Source organism: Cydia pomonella, chromosome 4, assembly GCF_033807575.1.
Source record: "Cydia pomonella isolate Wapato2018A chromosome 4, ilCydPomo1, whole genome shotgun sequence".
Lineage (NCBI taxonomy): Eukaryota > Metazoa > Arthropoda > Insecta > Lepidoptera > Tortricidae > Cydia > Cydia pomonella.
In genome coordinates, this window is record NC_084706.1 from 7,899,516 (window position 1) to 7,919,721 (window position 20,206).

Consider the following 20,206-nt stretch of genomic DNA (forward strand, 5'->3'; position numbering starts at 1 on the left):
TGTGTGTTTAAATAAGTTCTCATTTAGATATCGTTTGTATGTCGTATAATTGACAGATGCAGCTCGATTCGGGCGACCAATGTCACTCTTTGACGTTAGAAATATCGTAGATAGATCTTATTGGGATCACAGCGAAATCGAAATAAATGTCAATTTTGACATGTCGTTTAGCTATCGATATTTTAAAGATCTTTCCAAGATCTGAAACGTGTCTTAATTATTCTTCGAATCGAACCGATTGAGGCATTTTTTAAATTAAGTTCGTTGGGTAACTACGGAACCCTACACTGAGCATGGCACGACATTTTTTTTGGCTAAATTCGGTTTATTATAATGAATAAATAACTTTATACCTACTCATTAGCATTTCTTTTATTTTCATACTATTGTTTCAAGCAAATTATAAACTCTGTGTAACTCTAGCTACTTAAGTTGTGAGTTATGAATATAATGCTACCACTGACTGACATGTAGATAAACATACAAATAAGACTCCACGCTTTATATTAACGGTTTAAAATATTTATTAGTTAAATATAAAATTATACAATGCCGTTTAATGATTCAAGTAGATACCAATCTTGGCCGACATAAAGATTGCTTGAATAAAAGCCGGAATAACAGCCATCACTAGCAAAGTTCTCAAATAAATCTGCCTACAAAGCAATTTTCGGTTAATTAAACATAATCTTGTTGGAGTTGCCGTAACCGTGTCATCAAAGTTGGCAAGTTAAACAATATCGTGTCGCGGAATGTCTCAAGCATGTAGGCAACCTCTAGGCAAGCAAATATCTGAATAAATTGTGTGTCCCTTTCTATCTTAGGGACAGAATATCTTGTCAATCAGACTTGCACAAATAATGTCACGTAGAAGTGCCTGTCGATCATGCGTATCATACCGAGCTAGCGTATCCTAAGTATGGACGCTCACTTTCGATATGCCGTATCACTAGCATCGTGGCGTGAATAAATGCGTCCATTTTATTTTAACCGTAGCGTATCAGCATATCGTATCATAACGCCGTATCATTACGTATGGATGCTCACCTTGGGCATACCGTATCACTAGCATCGTATCGTAACACCTTATCATTTACCTTTATTTTCTGCTATGATTCGTCTGTACAAGGTGGCTAGCCAAAATGTCAATTGTTTACGCTACGACAACGAACCGCTATCTGTCTCTCTATATCACTAATATGTAACAGTTACAGAGAGACATAAAGCATTTCGTGGTCGTAGTCGTAGCGCAAACGACTGGCATCTTGGCTAGGCCCCCTGAACTGCATGCTGTTCAAAAATGTCGCCTGCTGAGATGACTCACCGAAATATATTAAGAGCACATCTACTTTATAATATAGTCTGTCAAGTCATTTCCGTCAGTAGAAAAAAAGTGGCAAATTTAAAACAATGTATGCACGAAGGGTTATCGTCGCATAGGAATTTTTAATTTCACGCCTTCTTATACAGACCTGACAAACTTGTTTAAGTTTTAGTTAAGGCTTTTGAGTGCCACGTCGACCAGGTGGTGATCTATTGTGACAGCCCTTTTAAGTTCATTATTAATGCCCATTGAATCCAGGAAATTCCAGATTATTTGTGTCGTAATGTTTTGTACCTCATAGGGTTGCAATACGTGCCACCATAAGTAGGTACTTATTTTTGAAATTGGTGATCCACAGAAACAGAGCATGTGCATTGCAGTCTCCTCTGACTCCTGGCAGAACCTGCATGTCGCATCTTATTTCTTTCAATTTCGTGTCCAGTCAGTATTCTGGTCACCGTGCAGGTTTTTGTGAACGTTGAACCCTTTAATTAGACCATTCAAGTGTTCTTGTCCTTTGACGAATTTCCACCATTCGATTGCTCTTGTTTTCAGCCTTGCTGAGCAGAGAATATGCAACCCGTTTTGTGATTCCACAGAACGGTTCTGGGCCGACCAGGGATGTGTCCGCGCCCTAGCAAGTTCATCTGCTTCTTAGTTTTCGTTAATGTCGGAGTGCCCTGGCACCCATCTAAGTATGACACGCGGGTTGACTCAGGAACTACAAACCGGGGGGCGCAGGTGAGCAGTAGCAGGGATGACAAGAGAACCGTCAATGACGTGGTACCTGTTGTGCCGCCGATGCCGATGTCGACGCCCATCGAGTGCTGTGAGGCGACAGAAGACAAGGACACATGGAAACAAGTTTCCTATAAGAAGCAGCGAACCAGTGCGTCCAAGTCGTCGCAGTTGGTAGCAGTTTCTCCCCCTGTGGCCTCGGCTATGCCTCCAGCTCATAAAACTTTACTATTGAAAGGGCAGTGCGGAGATTCTGCTGATAACACTGTCGGCAATAGCGCTAGGCGGGAATTCGACAGACGTCAATCGTTGCCATTGCGGCCTGTGGTTAAAGGTATCGGCCAAAATCATAATCTCCAGACCATAGAACCCAACAGGCGAATACACGCGTGTTTCTTCAAGCCCGAAACTACATCTGAACAGATTATAAATCATATGAAGGAGATAAGCCATGTTGCCAATTTCAAGGTTGATAAACTAAAGCTACGCCATGAAAACTATGCATCATTTATTATTTTAGTTCCGGAAAGTCTCTTTGAGCGATTTATGTCTGCTGATGCTTGGCCGGCAGGGACTCAAGTCAGTGAATGGTTTCAACGTTCCACCGGGCGCGTACAACGAGGTCGTCGCCACCCCGCCCCCGGCTGGAAAACTAACAAGGGTGACGAAGCCACTGTCCCGATGTCTCAACGAGATTAACTCAAGACCTTCACTGCAAATAGTCTACCAGAATGTGCGTGGCCTAAAAACTAAGTTGAAGTTTTGGCGTCACAATGTGTCGCTTCTACATGTTGATATTATCGCTGTTACTGAGACGAACTTGGACTCGTCAATAGGCGACCTCGAAGTGGTTCCACACGGCTGGTCAATGCTAAGGCGTGACCGGGGATCAAGAGGAGGTGGCGTACTTTTGGCAGCGAGACCTGGTATAATTCTTCGTCGGCGAACAGATCTTGAAACTATGACTGGGGAGGACTTGTGGGTCTCGGCCACACTCAATGGCTGTGAGTTTTTGTTATGTGTAGTGTATATTAAACCTAGTGCTGCAGATTCTGACTACATGACATGGTTCTGCAAAGTGGAAGACTGTACAAATTTAATTGAAAATGCCAATATTGTAATCCTAGGAGACCTCAATTTAAATAGTGCTACTGTGAATGTAAATAATTATTATAACTATTTTTTGACATTTTGTAATTTATCGGAGAATAATGACATTGTTAATGGTAAGGGAAGTAAGTTAGACGTAGTGCTCGTTTCTGAATGTGTGGGAGCTGTGAGTGTATGCGCAGCATCTGAAGGCTTAGTAGAGCATGCTGATGTTTACCATCCCCCACTGGAAATCGTTGTAACCACGGCGCAACCTGGAAGGGCTACAGTGATCGAGCCAAGTAACATAAACCCGATCACCGACTGGAATTTTGCAAAGGCTGACTTTCCTATGTTGTACGACCGAGTCACCAAGGTTGATTGGAGTACCGTGCTGGCTGAAAAATGCGTGGACGGGGCGGTTGAGCGATTGTATGCTTTATTGTATAGCTGTTTCGATGCATGCGTTCCCAAAAAGAGTCGTAGTAGGAAAACTACCAGAGTATATCCAACCTGGTTCTCCGCGGACATAATCAAGGATTTAAAGAGGAAGGGTGATTTGCACAGGCAGTGGAAAGTCTCAGGTGACTCGTACGTATATAGTCTGTATAGTGCACTTAGGGCTGGCATAAAAAAAAGAGTTTCCGCAGCGTACGATATTCAGCTATGCCTAAAAACGAACCCGAAATCCTTTTGGCGATATGTGTCCAACCTACGAAACAAAGGCGGATTCGAGTCCAGTATTACTTATGGGGACCGGATGCTTAGTGGTCAGGCAGCGGCGGGGGCTTTTGCCGACTACTTCAGTAGTGTATTCCTCCCCTGCGAGCCAAAGCTAAGTGCTGAATTAGCAGGTACTACTGGCAGTGATCATCTCATAAGCATATCTGGGTTTTCCGAGTGTGAGGTGGGACTAGGAGTAGACAAATTAAAACCGAATTGTGCGCTTGGTCCGGAAAATGTCCCCGCGTTTATAATTAAGGCATTTAAATCCCAACTTTCGGGTCCTCTAGCCCATGTGTTCAATCTGGCGCTCAAGTCTGGCACCTATCCTCATAGTTGGAAAACCTCGAGAGTCACTCCAATTCTAAAGGCGGGTGACAAGTCGCGAGCCGAAAACTACCGTCCCATCGCCATCCTGAGCTCATTTGCTAAGGTTTTCGAGAGTGTCCTGCACTCTAAATTGTACACTTTAGTTGATCCTTATTTAAATGATGCGCAGCATGGGTTCAGGAAAGGCCGCTCCGTCAACACCAACCTTCTCTCGCTCGTAAACCACGTCTCGGATAAACTGGACAAAGGATGCCAGGTTGATGTTGCATACCTTGATTTCAGGAAAGCATTTGACCAGGTTGACAACGATATCCTTTTAGAAAAACTGTCCGCAGTAGGCTTTGACCCATCACTCCTTCAATTGTTTGCCAGCTACCTGAAGGATCGTAAACAATTCGTTCGGCTCGGTTGCTTTGACTCCGATCTGTACCCAACAAGATCTGGTGTTAGTCAGGGATCCTTGCTAGGTCCCTTTCTCTTCACTATTATGGTGAATGATCTTTCGACCTGTCTGGTTTCCGGTAAACTTCTATTATATGCCGATGACATAAAAGTCATGGTAGATATCAAAACCCCGTCAGATTGCCAGGACATGCAGCATAACTTGGATGCGATATATCGATGGAGCGTTAAAAACCGCCTTTCCCTTAATGTGGCCAAGTGCCATGTCATGAGTTTCACCCGGGCTAGGCTGGGCATACTCTCGAACTACCTCATCGATTGCAAGTCTATATCCCGCACTCATTCTATGAAGGACCTGGGGGTGCTCTTTGATCCTGGTCTTACATTTCATGACCATATACGCTCTCTGGTTGCAGAAGGGTTTAAACGCTTGGGGTTTGTTACACGTAACTGCAAGGACTTTAAGCATGTTGGTGTCTTCAAAGTTTTATACTCTGCTCTGGTACGATCCAAACTGGAAGCAAGCTCGTGCGTATGGAGCCCATACGAGACGACCTACATGCTTATGCTTGAGAAGGTTCAAAAATGTTTTCTGCGTACTCTCTTCAAGAAAATGTACGGGTACTATCCGTTCATGTATCCGACGGCTTACTTGCAGGGTGCGCTAGGATACAATGCACTAGCGACGCGCAGACTGTTCGACCAGCTGGTAACAGTGCTTCGTATCCTGCGCGGTCGTCTGGACTGTCCTGAGTTAGTTGGCGAGGCATGTCGACTATTTGTCCCAGACGGGCGTGCCCGGTTTCGTGCTGACCGCCTGCGCCTCTTCGCGGTCCCTCCCGCCCGCACGGTCTCGCGGCGCAACTCGCCCGTTTGTCGAGCGTTGCACACGCTCAATAAGCTCGCTGCTGTGCAACACTCCTGCGATTTGTTTGCGGACGGCTGGACGGTTATTGAGAAAGATTGTTTAAAAATATGCGAGTTACTGACCTGATTTAATTATTTAAATGTTTAATGTATTTTATGACATGACGTGTAGCTTATTTTTATTAGTATTTTTTAACATATATAATTATAATGACCTTAATTATAAGAAATGTAATGTCTTAGGCTAGCCCTGTATTGTTACATTTTGTGGTTACTTGAATAAATCAAATGAATAAATAAATCAAATGACTTTGTTGAAGTTAGCCAGTGCATTTAGGTTTATTTTAAAGTTCTGGACTAGTTTCGAGTTTGACTCAAGGGATTATAGGGCCAGCAGAGCAGCCTGGATGTCTGTGTTGATGTATATACGAGTATGTTGGTGTCTTAGGTTTCTATCCAGGTTAATCTCCGTACATTTGTTGATGGCGTAGACGATGGCCTGGAAGATTGAGGCCTGTATTCCCATTTCCCATGCTGACGCTAGCTCTGAGCTTAGGTTTCTCACCATAAATTCCACACCCTACATCAATGCCTTTCTTGGAACCATCCGTGTACCAAATATGGCTTCCCTCTTCGACGTGCATTTGGTCTTTGGTCCATTTGTCTCTATTAGGAGGTATTTCTACTGTACACAGTTTAGTAAAATGACATTCAGTGTGCGTGTCATCAGAGGGCATGCTAAGGGTTCTGTTTGCAAAAACCCAGGCCTGTAGTTTGGTTAATGCTTCAGAGCGACGTTTTTGTTGGCCTTCTTTTGCACTTGCAAGTGGAGTGATATAATATCCAGCAGTGCGTCTAGGGTCGCCCCCGGTGTCGAAGACAAGGCGCCTGTTGCTGTTAAGCAAGTCGTGCATTGCAGGGTGTTTAGAGTTTTTATTTCCGTTTTTTGGCTGGTTTTGTTACACCAGACTGCGGAGGCGTAGGTGATAATGGGCCTTACTACCGCCGTGTATAACCACATAGCAATTTTGGGTCCTATACCCCATCATGTTCCTGCCATTCGACAGCAAAACCACATGACCATTTCCGCTTTTTGTATAATATTTCTCAGGTGAGGGTTCCAAGACCGACAGTAATAACAACGAGGTTAAAATAACGACATATTATAACACAATACGACATATAACACAAGAAACTGTTGCTACGACAGTTTTGCACTGATCTGATTGGTGCTTGGATCGGTACATGTACAAACTTGTCAAGAGCGTGTCCGTATCCCCTTTGATGATCGGGGAAAAACCGGTTAGAGATGGATCGCGGCGTATAACGTAATCGATCATAACCGCGTATCATGATACAGTGTCAAAACACGTCCATACTTACCGATCATGATGCGCGTATCCAATCGAGAGTGTGTTGTATTGAATAACATGGATTGCGCGCGATCAGATACAGCCGCGCGTTGCATGATCGCGATCTTTTTGCGTCCACCCTAACGATCATGATACGCGTCGTAGCTACGCGTTGGAGATACGATATGGTGAAATGATACAAGTTTTATGTATCATGTGTACGTATGTACACTTACTAAAAATACAAAAAAATTCTATTATTAGATTTTTTCTAACCGCAAAAGTAGTGGCAATTAATGCTAGGGTTCCTATGATATCTAATAATATTGCCGTACAATAATTGTAAAAGACATTATGATTCAGTGCCTAGTTATTGAGATTAAATTTTGAAGGAAACAAGTTACCACTACTTTTTCGGTTATAAAATTTCTAATTTAATAAAAAGCGGGGCATAATAAACATCCCGCGGGGTTTAGGCTCCGAAAATATTTTACATTAGCGAAAAAATAAGAAAAACCTATAAAAACAGAATTTATTGTAAGCACAAAATTACAAAAACCTTTGGAGCTTACCAACTGTTTTTATTCATAGTATAGTATTTTTGTTACAATATACAAATTAATAAAGTACACAAAATCTTTCACGCAACCAAAATTCCTGGGTATGCTAATAATAGTAATAATAAGCCCGCAGGGCCCGCAGAGCGAGCTGTTGGGGAGTAACGACCCCACGGACCCGAGTGTTCCCGAGAGTCGGTCAGGGTCTCCGTCTCCGGCGTGTCTTCGTCGGTCGGAGTGGACCCCAAGGGGACCCGCAGGACTCTCAGCTCTGGCTTGCCTTCATTGGCCGTCCAGAGAGGAATCGTTAGAGCTATATGCTCCTGAAAGATGCATAAGACGCGAGTTGGCACAGTGGCTGTTATCAGCCACTGGGTAGAAAGCGGCGCACACCTCTCGACACCCCTGAGGCGCTCACACCGGTGTTGCTCCTGGTCGTCTTTACGACGGCAGTTTCAGGGGCCCATCTAGTCAGCGGCAAGTCACCGCCTGCCTAGATAACGTGTTTAAGCATTGTTATGGCAGGTGTCCGGACCTCTTTACAATAGCCCAATCTTTTGACCAGCCAAAGTTCAACACCATAACCGGCCCTCTTATCCACTTTATTTACAATAGCCCCTACCGGATCCCTTTGTTTGACATAATTATTGAAAGTCATAATGTAATGATAGTCATATTATCATTAGTCATAACTCTGAAACCGTTAACTTTTCAGGAATTTCCTTAGATTATCCTATAGATAGGTTAGGTTAGGTTAGGTTTGTTTTATGGCAATCCTGAAAAGTTACGCGTTTCTGAGAAAAACCAAATTATGACTAACGAATATGCGGACAAACAATACATTATGACTTAAAACTTTATGGGAAACAATAGAGACCCTAGCCCCTACACCAGCTGGGACCGATTTACGGGTATCTATTTGTACCCGTGAATGGGTTCTAGCTGGTGTATTACATAACATCAAATTTGTCTCAAAACAAAATACATTTAATTGGGCATTATAAAAATAAACTAACTTATCTATTAAATAAAACTAAATTAAAACTAAAAACTAATACTAAATAAAATTAAAATATGTCTAAAAAATTTGCCCCTTTGGCATGGTGCCGAGGATGCTGGCAGCATTTCCCCGCTGTATAGCGATGCTAATACGTTGTGCGAGAAAGCTGCCAGCTCTTCGGTCACCTGTGAAGTCGACCAGCCTTTTAGATAGTTCTTTAAAAAGTTGTAGAGCATTAGGACCCCACGGGCCAAGCGTCTCGACCCCAAATGGCATAAAAATGTATTCGGGGCCGAGACCCCTGTACTTTTGTATTTTAAGCTTTTCGGCCCCTTTAGCCGCGGCACCCGCACTGTTACTGGTTCCGGTGAGGTGGGAAGGGGCTAGTGTGTCTACACAGGTTGCGTCCCACACCAGCACCCTTCCCAAACTCCAAGGAATCAAGGACATACCGTCCGGTCTCTTGCCGTCGTCTCTGGCTACGCCAGTTGGCTCCAGTAGAGCTGGCACGTTGACGGATGCAAGAGACCGGCGGATTATGTCATTCAGTGCGGCGTGCCTGGAAAAGCGGCCAGCATTTGTCTAAAAGGGCCTCTGCGCTGTTGGATTCGGCCCCACGCATGCCTCCCAAAGGTCCGGGACCCCATGGTCCCGAGATATGGAAAGACATACAAATAGTAATAATAATAAGGTTATGATTTTGGTACGACTAATTAGACCCTCGGTAGTGTATCTACTTACCTACACACATTTTATATGTGTCGTGAGATCGTGACAAAAGATAATTGGACTGAATGTAAGAATATAGTACCTTCTTCATATGCAATGCAATTGTAAAAAGTAGGTAGGTACCTCAATCGCCGCAATGTATAAATATGTTCTGCTCTCTTCCCGTTTTAGGTTGAATACTATCGGGAAATCTAAATGTAAGGAAAATAAACTGTACTTAAATTGTTTTCGATAGGTAATTATATATTCGTAATTAATTTTGTTCCAGTTTTGTGAAAAGCATCTTTTTTACTTGGCTGGACCGGCAATTCGTACCGACTCGTGCGTTAAAAATTAACACATGGCCAGCAAATTCCCTCCTTCCTTGTCTCGACAATAATGTTCTATCACTATTATTAGTTTTGTCGGTTCCATTGTATATTTACATAAGTAGGTATTTACATAGATAGATAGAATACTCTTTATTGGCACAGTTCAGTACAGAGATACAAGAAAAAAAAGAAGCAGTTGATTAAATGTAGAGGCAGATAACAGGCGGTCTTATCGCTAAAGAGCGATCTCTTCCAGGTAACCTTTGGGTAGCGGAAACAGAGAAGTTAATCAAAAAATCAGGTGTTGCTAAAACGTTATGAAGCCTGCCTATACATTCACACACACAATTACAGTGAATAAACATACTCATATAATAAATACGAATAGACAAACATAAATATACATATATATGAATATGTATAAAATAAACCGAAATATAGCTAAATATGGCAGCAGCATGTCAGCCACACCATAGAGTAAAAATAATTATGTACTATGTAAACACTAACCCCCTTATTCATAAACGTCTACTAAAGTTACGAAGCCGCTAATAATCGTTTGTCCCTTTCCATGATACCAATAAGTCGGAAAGGGACAAACGATTATTAGCGGCATCATAACTTTAGTAGACGTTAATAAATAAGGGGGTAGTGAGAGATAAATAATGTTCTTGAAGTGATTTTTTAAAAACAGTAAGAGATTGAGCGCGTCCAATGCCATAAGTCATAAGTTATTTATTTGCCAACGGGTAAAGAGTTCCAGAGTCGGACAGTTTGAAAAGTACAGAGCCTATTTTATCTAATTATATTCTACGTTATATTTATCAGTTACATAATAAGCCATATGTACATTATTTGATAATTTTAAACACTACACTTTAGCGGAAATGACCGTTTATTCCAATTTTAATACTGCCGGGTAAAGTTAACAGTGTTATGCTAACTTGACGTTTTGCCGTTCCATAATATTGTGTTAAGCGCGAGTTTCCGCGAAATCTGACACAACTGCACAGTCTGAATAAACTTACCAACTTCACTCGTGACGACTTCATTTACTATGTTCACCTATTGTTCTCATTATAATATATTTTTTTAATTTTAGGTACGGCTGGAGTTCATAAAGTTCATAATTAACGGTAGGTATAATTGATAACCGCTTCCTCTATTGATAGTGTAAAGTGTAGCTATGTTTAATGTTACATCAAATAATATTTTAAATATTTCTGACTAAAACAAGTGGTTGTAAATATCGTAAATAGGTAGGAAGCAACTACTCGTAAGCAACAAAAAGCGCACGGACAATATTGATCAAACAAATAACAACGTAGCGCCGACGAGGTTCTTGGATATTTGTTTAGTAAAGAAAAATCTATAAACACATTGCTTTTAATATTTAATACCCACGTCTCTAGTGACATTACATCAATAAAAAACTCCTTTTTGAGATATATATGTAGGTAGAGGAGAAAAAAATGCCTTGAAAAGTTAGTTTATAGGCTTAGTCTCTCTCAAAAACTAGACACAACCAAGTCTCGTTAACTTTGTGCATTTTTTTGTGTGTGTTGAGTGTGTGTGATGCTTATAAAATATAATTGGACAATCTTACATATGAAACCCTGTTCATACAGTAGGTAAGCTGATCAGTAATAGTCTTGTGCGAACTCGACGAGGATACCTAAATATAACTAATATGTATAGTGTGTAGATGAAACATTTGTTTTTGCTCATGACACAAAATCGTAATTTACGTACCCATTGCTAGGAAGTAAGGAATGAATATTGGGGCAAAATATACCTGATACCTTTTTCGTTTTGAACAATTATCAGGTTATCACGTTTCCAAAGCAACGCTACATTTCAACACGATAGATATAAGAATATTGAGACATGTAATACATTAGAAAGTATTACGCGCAAAAATACTTGATTTGTACCTATAGTTTAGATATAAGGTGAATCTGAACCTTCTAAGACTCAATGAAAATAAAACTTAATAACATTTTTGGAAATTAAATACTACAATACATCGTATATTGTGATATTCCTGTTTATTTAAAACATAAAAGATTTTTAATATTTATATGGTCACTATAAGATGTTCTTAGGTTAGCTAATTAGCTAACCTAATAACATACATGTCTTAAGTTATTACTTAATTACATAATAACTTAAGACAGAAAGTCCCTTAAGTAGGGACTGAATAAATTAACCGACTTAGTACAGAGTTGCGAGACTAGGTTTTTTTTACATGATATGTTTTTGATGGCATCTCATTTCTTTTTGTAGACAGTCATACTTTTTTGCCTTTCCGGTACCTTCTACTTCTGGAATCCTCTTATATTATACATATACTAGACCCTACTCATAGTGTAGTTTTTCCTTGATTTATACACTAAATACTAATTGTATTCTAAATTTGAAACTTCTATGTCTGCTAGAAGTGCCTTAGAATTTTGATGATCGGTCAGCCAGTGAGTGACAAAATTAAGAGACTTTGACTAGTTATAATTCTTAAACTACTTGTTCAAATTGAATGAAATTTGAAACATACTGTGTTTATACAATGCCTGCTCGGTTACTAAACTGCCGTGCCCCCAGATATAAAAGTGATGAATTTTTTTTACTATTCGCTACATGTACAAGTACAAGTACGAGTTAGATTCACGTACTAATAAAACGAAATGAAATGATAACAAACATTACATAATATTGATTTCAAAATAAAAGTTCGAATTGGCCTAAAGGAGTCACAGTAATATGACAATATGAGATACTTGGCGCATTTAATTGTCACTGAGACAAGTGACGAAATGGCACTAAATCAAATTCCTTGAGTCACACCAGTTGGCATTAAGTAAGTAAATAAATCACATAAATGTCAACCAACCATTAGAATTAAACAAAAAATGTAAGATGGTAAAGATGAAATAATAAGCGAGAGCGTATAATTAAACTAGGACCGTGTCATTTTTTCATGTTTCAAAGGCTACGCGGAAAAGTGCAGTTCCTACCTACTGCCGGGCTGCTTTACATTAGCTTCACCGCCATTTGAAATGAACCCGTGAAACAGCGTGACGTGACTAATGTGACAGATTGAAATCTATGTGGCCAAGTTTTTACAACCGTGTTTAGCGAAAATGCACAGATACAAGTCAGCCAATAAGAATTCACATAAGTCTCGTAAGATGATGATAATAAAACCATCGAAATACGAAACCACTGAGGCGATTCAAGCTAACAGAAAATACTGGGGAAATGTTTTTGATAAATTGGATACGCCTGCCCAAGTAAGTACGTAGGTACATAAATTATGCTTTAGGTCAAATGCAAATTGTATAGTTTTTCACTCTACACGTATTCGATGATTCATGTGAAAGTATGTTTATCAGACAGTATCCCTGTGTTCGAATCCCGGTAAGGGCATTTTGTGTGTGTACCACTAGGACAGATGTGCAAGTTGCGGATTTTTTTTAAAGTTTGAAAAGTTCTCGGAAATTTTCACAGGAAATATTTTCCATATGGAAATTTTGCAATTTTTGAAACTATCTTATCATGTAATATTTATTTACACTTATACATAGGAAGAAGAGCAATTGCAAAATCGAGACGACGAGAGCGCCTATCTGGCTGAAATATTGCCCGAGAAACTATACCACAAAGTTTGCAGTACATTGGACTTACCCTTGAAAAAAATAATGCCCAAAGAAGAAATCGGGGGTTTTACAGAAGGTAGGGTTCTTAACACCAACTTCAAATCAAAGGAGCGGGTATTAATTCGCAGACTATATAATTTCAATGCCCATTTCGTTTATTTGTCATTTTTTTTAACATACTTTCCCTTTTTAATCGATTTAGTATAGAGGCGTATTTTCAAAGTAAATTGTATTGTCAACTTTTACTGCCATTTTTCGAACAGGACTAAATTCTTATAATGATTTATGGGTATTTGATCCATGTTCTTTCACTGATAGATATGTGTTAAATATCAAACGGTGTCGCCATCTACTCGAGTATAGGCCAAAGGTATATCGCCGTCTATTCGAGCATAATTTTTTATTGATTATTCGAGGTTCGTTTTTTCTAAGACTTTATTCATCTTATACGGAGTTATATAATATATTTGCCTTTAACTACAGGTAACTACAGGTTGTTGCATATAGGTAAATTTACAAGAGCTGGCCCGAAGACAGGAAGTTTTTGTACAGGAACCTCGTGCATTTAATATGCTCTCCTCTTTGCTCTAAATATTTTTAAGGCACTTCATACTTTTTCGTTTATCTAGAAAAAAAAATGCAGATAGTTAATTTACACATTATTAGGAGTAAGCAGGTAAAATATATGGCAGTGGTCAATGTTTAAAAGTGACGGTTCGCTACAAAGATTTTTATTTTTTGCTATGATGGAGTTTTCATTTCATTTGCTTTATTAATATCATTTTCCTGCGATGCGCAATTTACACAAAAGGGTCTAGCAGGCTAAGAAAGGAGAAGTGGCCCCTGTGACGAATATCGGATTTTTATGTCATTTGTTGGCTATCTTGAACCGTCACCGAAATAATGTCAAAAATGTCAAAATGACATTTTATGGACACATTTTTCAAAGTCGTTTTTCTCCTGAACTATTTAATTGCAGGGCAACGTACTTTTCATGCCGTTGACGGAAAAATGACGTCACGCTACATAGAGTATGATCCTAATTAGTATTTTCGTAATAATTAATCATTTATCAACCTCTATAAGTAAGTTATACATATAATTGACAATCAGTATAGAAACGTCTAACTGACTTTCATGTTATTGTCACTCAAATAAATAATAGATTATTAATTTATTAAATAATACATATTTTTGATTTTTAACAGCGTAACAGGTTTTTATTCTCGTAACAAGTATTTATTTTGATACCCGTCAATAAGTAAGTTATCTAAATTTGTAGTATTGTAAAACAACTCCCTGTATATTAAATTACGTCATTTTTGCGTCAACGGCATGAAAAGTACGGGCCCTATAAGGTAGAGCAATCAAACCAAATCATAGCTACAAAGAATAAGTAGGAGTATAACTCAGAATTTTTTATTCCCTGAATTCCCTGAAAAACATAATTATGAAAATGTCAAATATTTTTTGATAGCTCTTTTCAACAAGTATTTCCCTCGAGGACTTTTATTATGTTCATCTGGACATCACAAAGTATAATTGTACCAATTTACAAAACTACACGAATTATTTCCTCTGATTACCCATATTGGGTTAATATAAGCTCTAACGTCTCCCTTCTGGACGGCCAATTAAGGCAAGCCAGAGCTGAGAGTCCTACGGGTCCCCTTGGGGTTCCACTCCGACCGACGAAGACACGCCAGAGACGGAGACCCTGACCGACTCTCTGGAGCACTCGGGTCCGTGGGGTCGTTACTCCCCAACAGCTCGCCACAAGCTGCCCTACGGGCTTATTGTTATTATTATTATAAGGGAGTGAACGCCTCCTCCATTTTACACCACATTTCCCTGTCTTGAGCTATTGTTACTACTTAGCTGGGAAACTTGTTTAGTTCCTTGACCATATTTCCAGTGGGCGGCCTGACTTTCTTTTACTACTATATAACTTATAAAAAAAATATTACACAATCTCACTCATCATATTACTGTTTTGTGATAAACTCTTAGATATCTATCCATTCGTGCTGGCTTTGGGGAATCGACCTACTATTAATATTATAGTTTAGATTTTACCTGACATTGTGATTTTTTTAGAGAAGCGTCATAGACGGATCGTGAAGGATCCAGTTTTATATCTGAGAAAAACCATTCGTATCGATAGAGAGATTGACTCCGACACTGAAGTAGAAGTTTCTCCCAGGTAATGTGCATACGCGCGCTACGCGCAAATTTGTACCCTGCAAATTTGTAGCTTGGCAAAGACCTGACACTGACATAATCGTAAGCGTGTGCGCGGTGTGCGTAACATATACTTTCTATGCATCTCGCTCGTACTGGCATATTAGGGCGAATATGTCAGTGTCAAACTAATGATAGCCGTATAAGGTAACTTTGAGCTGCTTAATCTGACTCTCTCCCGTATCGAGGAAAGTACATATAAGTAATCATTTCATAAACAGATGACCTAGACAGGTAGTGAATCCAATTTTTTGTGTACCTGTTCAGAACGCAGCTTATATAGACGTCACGGAGGACGGCCGATGACCTCCGCAATTTGAAGTTCGGCATCGTCCCCGTATAATTATAACGTCCGCCGACAGCAGTCAACGGCTATCCTCTAAATTACACCAAAGCAACCAGTTGCTCTGTAATTCGATCTTTATTTTTAAAAATAAATGCATATCCTACTACTATTACTATTATTGTGGCGCAGTGATCCAAAGAGGGTCTTGGCCTCCAAAACGAGAGAACGCCACCTGTCCCGATCCTGTGCCACTTCCTGCCCGTTATCCAAAGGAGCCTAAGCCTGAACAGTACCTATATTTTTTTATTATAACTTTCAATAACATATTGTTTAGCCGTATCACTAATCAATGTAAAATTAAGCGTTCTTTTCATTACCAACAAATTCCTTATCAGACTACATACATATTATAATATATCTTAAGAACGTTCACATACACATCACGAGCAATAAACGGACATTTTTAAACTGACCTGTTTTCCTTCCTGTTGAGCGTAGTTTTTTTACATATCGTAGACAACTTTTTTCTTTCTCCTTACAATATAAAGTAGGTACCTACCACGTACCTACCCATACTCATGGCGTTCTCAATGTTGGACGGATATTAAACTTCGTGTTATTTCTAAGACAGTCTATAATATTGCTTGCTAATAATTATTTTCTTTTCTTAGCTGGAATAAGAGACGGGATATAAGATAGGATAAATATTGAAATTTTTGTTGATGTTGTGTTAGGTTTTAGTTGAAATACACAGTTGTACGTCCGAAGTTTTCACCAACAGAGCAACCCAAGATGGAGTAAATGTTCATTGGGAACTTCTAAAAAAGCCCGAAAGAGAGCAAGTGACCTGGCCGACGCACTACCTTCAACCGGAGCGGGAGGAAGAAAAAACACTCGTCCGAAAAGCCGACGATCTCACAGACCGGGTAAAATTTTACACCCACATACAAATATGTATTTGCCGCACTAGACTAATTTTCTCACATTTGGCAACGTTTTCCGTTTTTTGCTGTTTTGTATTTATCATGCACCACCCAGCACCCACACGTGCCTACGCATTATTTTGCACTTTCTTTGAGCTAATTGATCCATATTCGATTAGGTATTATTTCTGGAAGTTATATTTTCGCATACCCATACTTATTTGTGTAAGTAAGCAAATCATTGCTCATTATACACATATATGGCATAAAAAGATGTTTACCTACTTGTATACAAATTTGTCTCGAAGATGTGGGCCAAAGAAATTAAACAACTCAACGAATACTTATGTCAAAGTTGTAAAAAAAGACTACCATTGCTGTTTTTCAGATTGTGCGCGAGTTTTGTGAATATATGACACAATTAGGAGGAAATCAACAGTCGCAGTTGTTTAAGCCGAAGGCTATTAAAGAACTTTTTCAGGTAATACTCGTAATTATTAATGTATAATGCAACATACTTAGTCCCCATTTTCCTCTCTGGATATTGAAATCACGGGAACCATTTTTCATAATCTGATGTAAACCACAAAACACACTTCGTTTTTTTAGGGCTCCATACCTCAAAAGGAAAAAAACGGAACCCTTATAGGATCACTCGTGCGTATCCGTCCGGCTGTCCTTCTGTCCGTCTGTCACAGTCTACTTGCTCCGAAACTACTGGACCAATAGTTGAAATTTGGGACACATATGTAAGTCTGTGACCCAAAGACACTTTTGTGGACAATACAATCAAAGTTATATAACCACTGTGGTACATGCATATCCCGTTTTTCTTATTTCGGTCTCAAGTACTGAAAAAATGTATCCTGCCTGTAAAGGTGCCGCATAAAAATTAGCTTTAGGTTCCCTTAACTATGCGATGTCTACAAAAAAGACACGAACTTTACTAAAATATGTGTGTGACCCATAAGTACTTACCATGTCAATTCTATAACAAAATAGTTAACTTATACGGTACTGGTTCAGCATCTCATAGAAGATGTTTACCTCGGACACAAGAGATCATTATGTGTTCCTTTCCTTTCCTTTTAGTCAACTTATGCCATTAGGTGATACATCCACCATTCAATATCAATTATAATATTCAATTTTATAATTAGTAAAGTACACACGTGTTATAAATAATCAGAACGTAAATGCCCAAATTCCAAATACAATATTAATTTATCAACGAGTCGTCAATGATAGAATTTCATCTGATATAACTGATATAAGTACTCCTGGTATTAAATTTCAAAATGATAAATTGAATAACATACCGACGAGTTGAAGTGGTACACTTCATTTGTTTAAACTTTTATGAACAAATAGGGAAGCATGATATTATTTTGTGGAAAAAATCTATGGACCCTCCCTGGAAGGAAACTACTTTAAATCCTTTAGCTAGCCCAATTTACTGAAATGAAACATTCCTTTATTTTTGAAAAGAAACCAAACTGTATTCAAAGAGGTTTTAAAATTCGATTGTCCCACCCGGGAATCGAACCAACTAAAAACTAGACAAATAAACGCTCGCTATTTTATTATACGAATCGGTAGAATTATTGTTCAGGATAAAATTTGTCCAATAAACATTTGGCCTTTGAAATAAAATAAAAAGTGAAAAATAATATTAATTTTATTTTATCATCAATACGAAGAACACAAACATTTATATAGCTTTAGGAAATTTTGTATGGATTTTTTTTTTCATTCCTAAATCTTATAAATTATAATAGTAAAAAACTCGAGAAAAGTAAAATGCAAGGGTATAGCAATAGTTAATAATATATAATAAAGAAATATTTTCCATAATATCAATATCCAGAAAGGAAAATGGGGAATGTGTTTGTTTGAAGAAGCCGTCCTCTACTATCCTTTATGTGCCTACTTGTCTTACGAATTTAATATCTGATTAATGAATCCATATTTTCAGATTGAATTTGACACGCACGTGGCTCGCAGTCTTCAAGTAATTCCAAAAGAGTTGCCATCAGTAGAGGAAAAAATTGCAGAAGTAACTGGGAATCTCGAGGTTAGCAATAGCTATTATACATTGAACGGTTTTCAATTCGTTCAATTAATTTTACTTACAACTTTCTAGCTGTCACAATACGCAGTATTGGAGAGGGAAGTGACGAGAGACATTAAAGCGGAGCATCGCCCTAACATTGTGGAAGCCTTCAACCGATCACTCCCGCATCGCGAGCAAACACACGCGCCTCATAATCACACCAAGAGTATGTGGCGGTCAGCGCGCCACGTGCCTAAAGACCTCGTCTCACTAAAAACAGTTTGGGAAGGCATCACTAACCTCAGGTTTGGCTGTTTCTATTCCATATAAAGCCAGAGATGATCTTCAGAATGGATGTATCTGAGTAGGGTATTTAGCTAACGTTTACGCGCAAGTTTTTAACAGACTTCTAAATTGCATAAGGTTACATAGTAAAAAAAAAAAACCCGTAAGGCTGCGTTTCCACAAGAGATGTGCAAAGTAGCTGTATGGTGCAAGGATGCGTAACGTTGCGATTGCGAAGCGAGAATGTGGAACGTTGTGATTGTGTCCGAAAGGGATGGGCGAGGTGGTTGAGCGGTGCGAGGATGCGTAGCGAGGGTGTGTAGCGGACGATAATTTATCGTTCGCGTCTGTATCTCGCAACACATCCCTCGCAACCTATTCTTCATGTGCTTCTCTTGTTTGGTATGTACAAAACCTCTGCGCTGAGTGATAGGTAAACGAAGTGTTTCTATTGGTTCATGCATGACAAACAAATCCCTCGTTCATCTCTGGTAGAAACTCAGTCTTATGCTGTATTGCGGTAGGTACGAGTACCTTATCACCTTAAAATATTATAATAGCAGTATCTACTTTGAAAATTTAAACAACATTCAAGCAATCCTTGGATGCATAACTATTTAAATAAATAAAAATAAATAAATATTATAGGACATTATTGCACAAATTGACTAAGTCCCACAAATTGAGTAAGCTCAATAAGGCTTGTATTGAAAGTACTTAGACAACGATATATATAATATAAATATTTATAAATACTTAAATACATAGAAAACACCCATGACTCAGGAACAAATATCCAATGCAATCACACGAATAAATGCCCTTACCAGGATTTGAACCCGGGACCATCAGCTTCGTAGGCAGGGTCACTACCCGCTAGGCCAAACCGGTCGTCACTATTTGCTAACTATTTGCTTTTTGTTAACTCGCAGGAGCGTTAAAGAGTATTGCCGCTGGATGATTGATCATCCAGAGTACAAACGTGCCCCTTACTTGAGCAGTCTAGGCATGTTCGACTCTGCCGTGCTAGAAGCCAGGCTCACCCTGGAATCACTACAAAGGATGGCGTCTCCGGCGGTGGCAATGAATTCCCCCAGTTCTAATGTATCAGCACCAATAGAACACATCCGAAGAAGACTTTCGCAGTTGGCTGATATGGAATAAATAAGTACCTGCAATTTTCTAAAACTTTATGTTCCTAAAACGGAAATAATTTAATGTTCCTTCTAATTTTTGTTTTCTAATTATAACAATAACCTTTGAACAAAATTTAGTTTTATTCGTTCAAGTAACACCAGCTATTCCGACCTTGGCACAATGCCGATAAGCAAGATAACGTTTAT

The 20,206-nt window shown here is 39.2% G+C and overlaps 2 protein-coding genes across 2 annotated transcripts; both read left to right on the forward strand.

Annotated features, from left to right (window-relative positions):
- Positions 1–1,945: 1,945 nt before the first annotated feature.
- LOC133517471 (uncharacterized) lies at positions 1,946–5,600 on the forward strand. Its single transcript, XM_061850803.1, has 3 exons — positions 1,946–2,530; positions 2,634–2,795; positions 3,270–5,600. The coding sequence occupies exons 1-3, from the start codon at positions 1,946–1,948 to the stop codon at positions 5,598–5,600; spliced, it is 3,078 nt and encodes a 1,025-aa protein (XP_061706787.1).
- A 6,418-nt stretch (positions 5,601–12,018) lies between these two features.
- Positions 12,019–20,132, forward strand: LOC133516985 (uncharacterized). The gene is made up of 8 exons (XM_061850084.1): positions 12,019–12,709; positions 13,004–13,151; positions 15,173–15,278; positions 16,384–16,528; positions 16,914–17,006; positions 18,501–18,599; positions 18,669–18,883; positions 19,796–20,132. Exons 1-8 carry the CDS (start codon positions 12,560–12,562, stop codon positions 20,025–20,027), a joined length of 1,188 nt encoding a protein of 395 aa, XP_061706068.1. The 5' UTR covers positions 12,019–12,559; the 3' UTR covers positions 20,028–20,132.
- Positions 20,133–20,206: the final 74 nt, after the last annotated feature.

What these genes read in the sequence shown, in the direction of transcription:
- LOC133517471 (XM_061850803.1), top strand. Translation starts at nt 1,946, where the DNA reads ATGTGTCCGCGCCCTAGCAAGTTCATCTGCTTCTTAGTTTTCGTTAAT. An exon ending in GCCATGTTGCCAATTTCAAG is followed by an intron (nt 2,531 to 2,633) that starts GTTGATAAACTA and finishes CTTGGCCGGCAG; the next exon opens with GGACTCAAGTCAGTGAATGG. An exon ending in TGCAAATAGTCTACCAGAAT is followed by an intron (nt 2,796 to 3,269) that starts GTGCGTGGCCTA and finishes AATTTATCGGAG; the next exon opens with AATAATGACATTGTTAATGG.
- LOC133516985 (XM_061850084.1), top strand. Translation starts at nt 12,560, where the DNA reads ATGCACAGATACAAGTCAGCCAATAAGAATTCACATAAGTCTCGTAAG. An exon ending in AATCGGGGGTTTTACAGAAG is followed by an intron (nt 13,152 to 15,172) that starts GTAGGGTTCTTA and finishes TGATTTTTTTAG; the next exon opens with AGAAGCGTCATAGACGGATC. An exon ending in GAAGTAGAAGTTTCTCCCAG is followed by an intron (nt 15,279 to 16,383) that starts GTAATGTGCATA and finishes TTTCACCAACAG; the next exon opens with AGCAACCCAAGATGGAGTAA.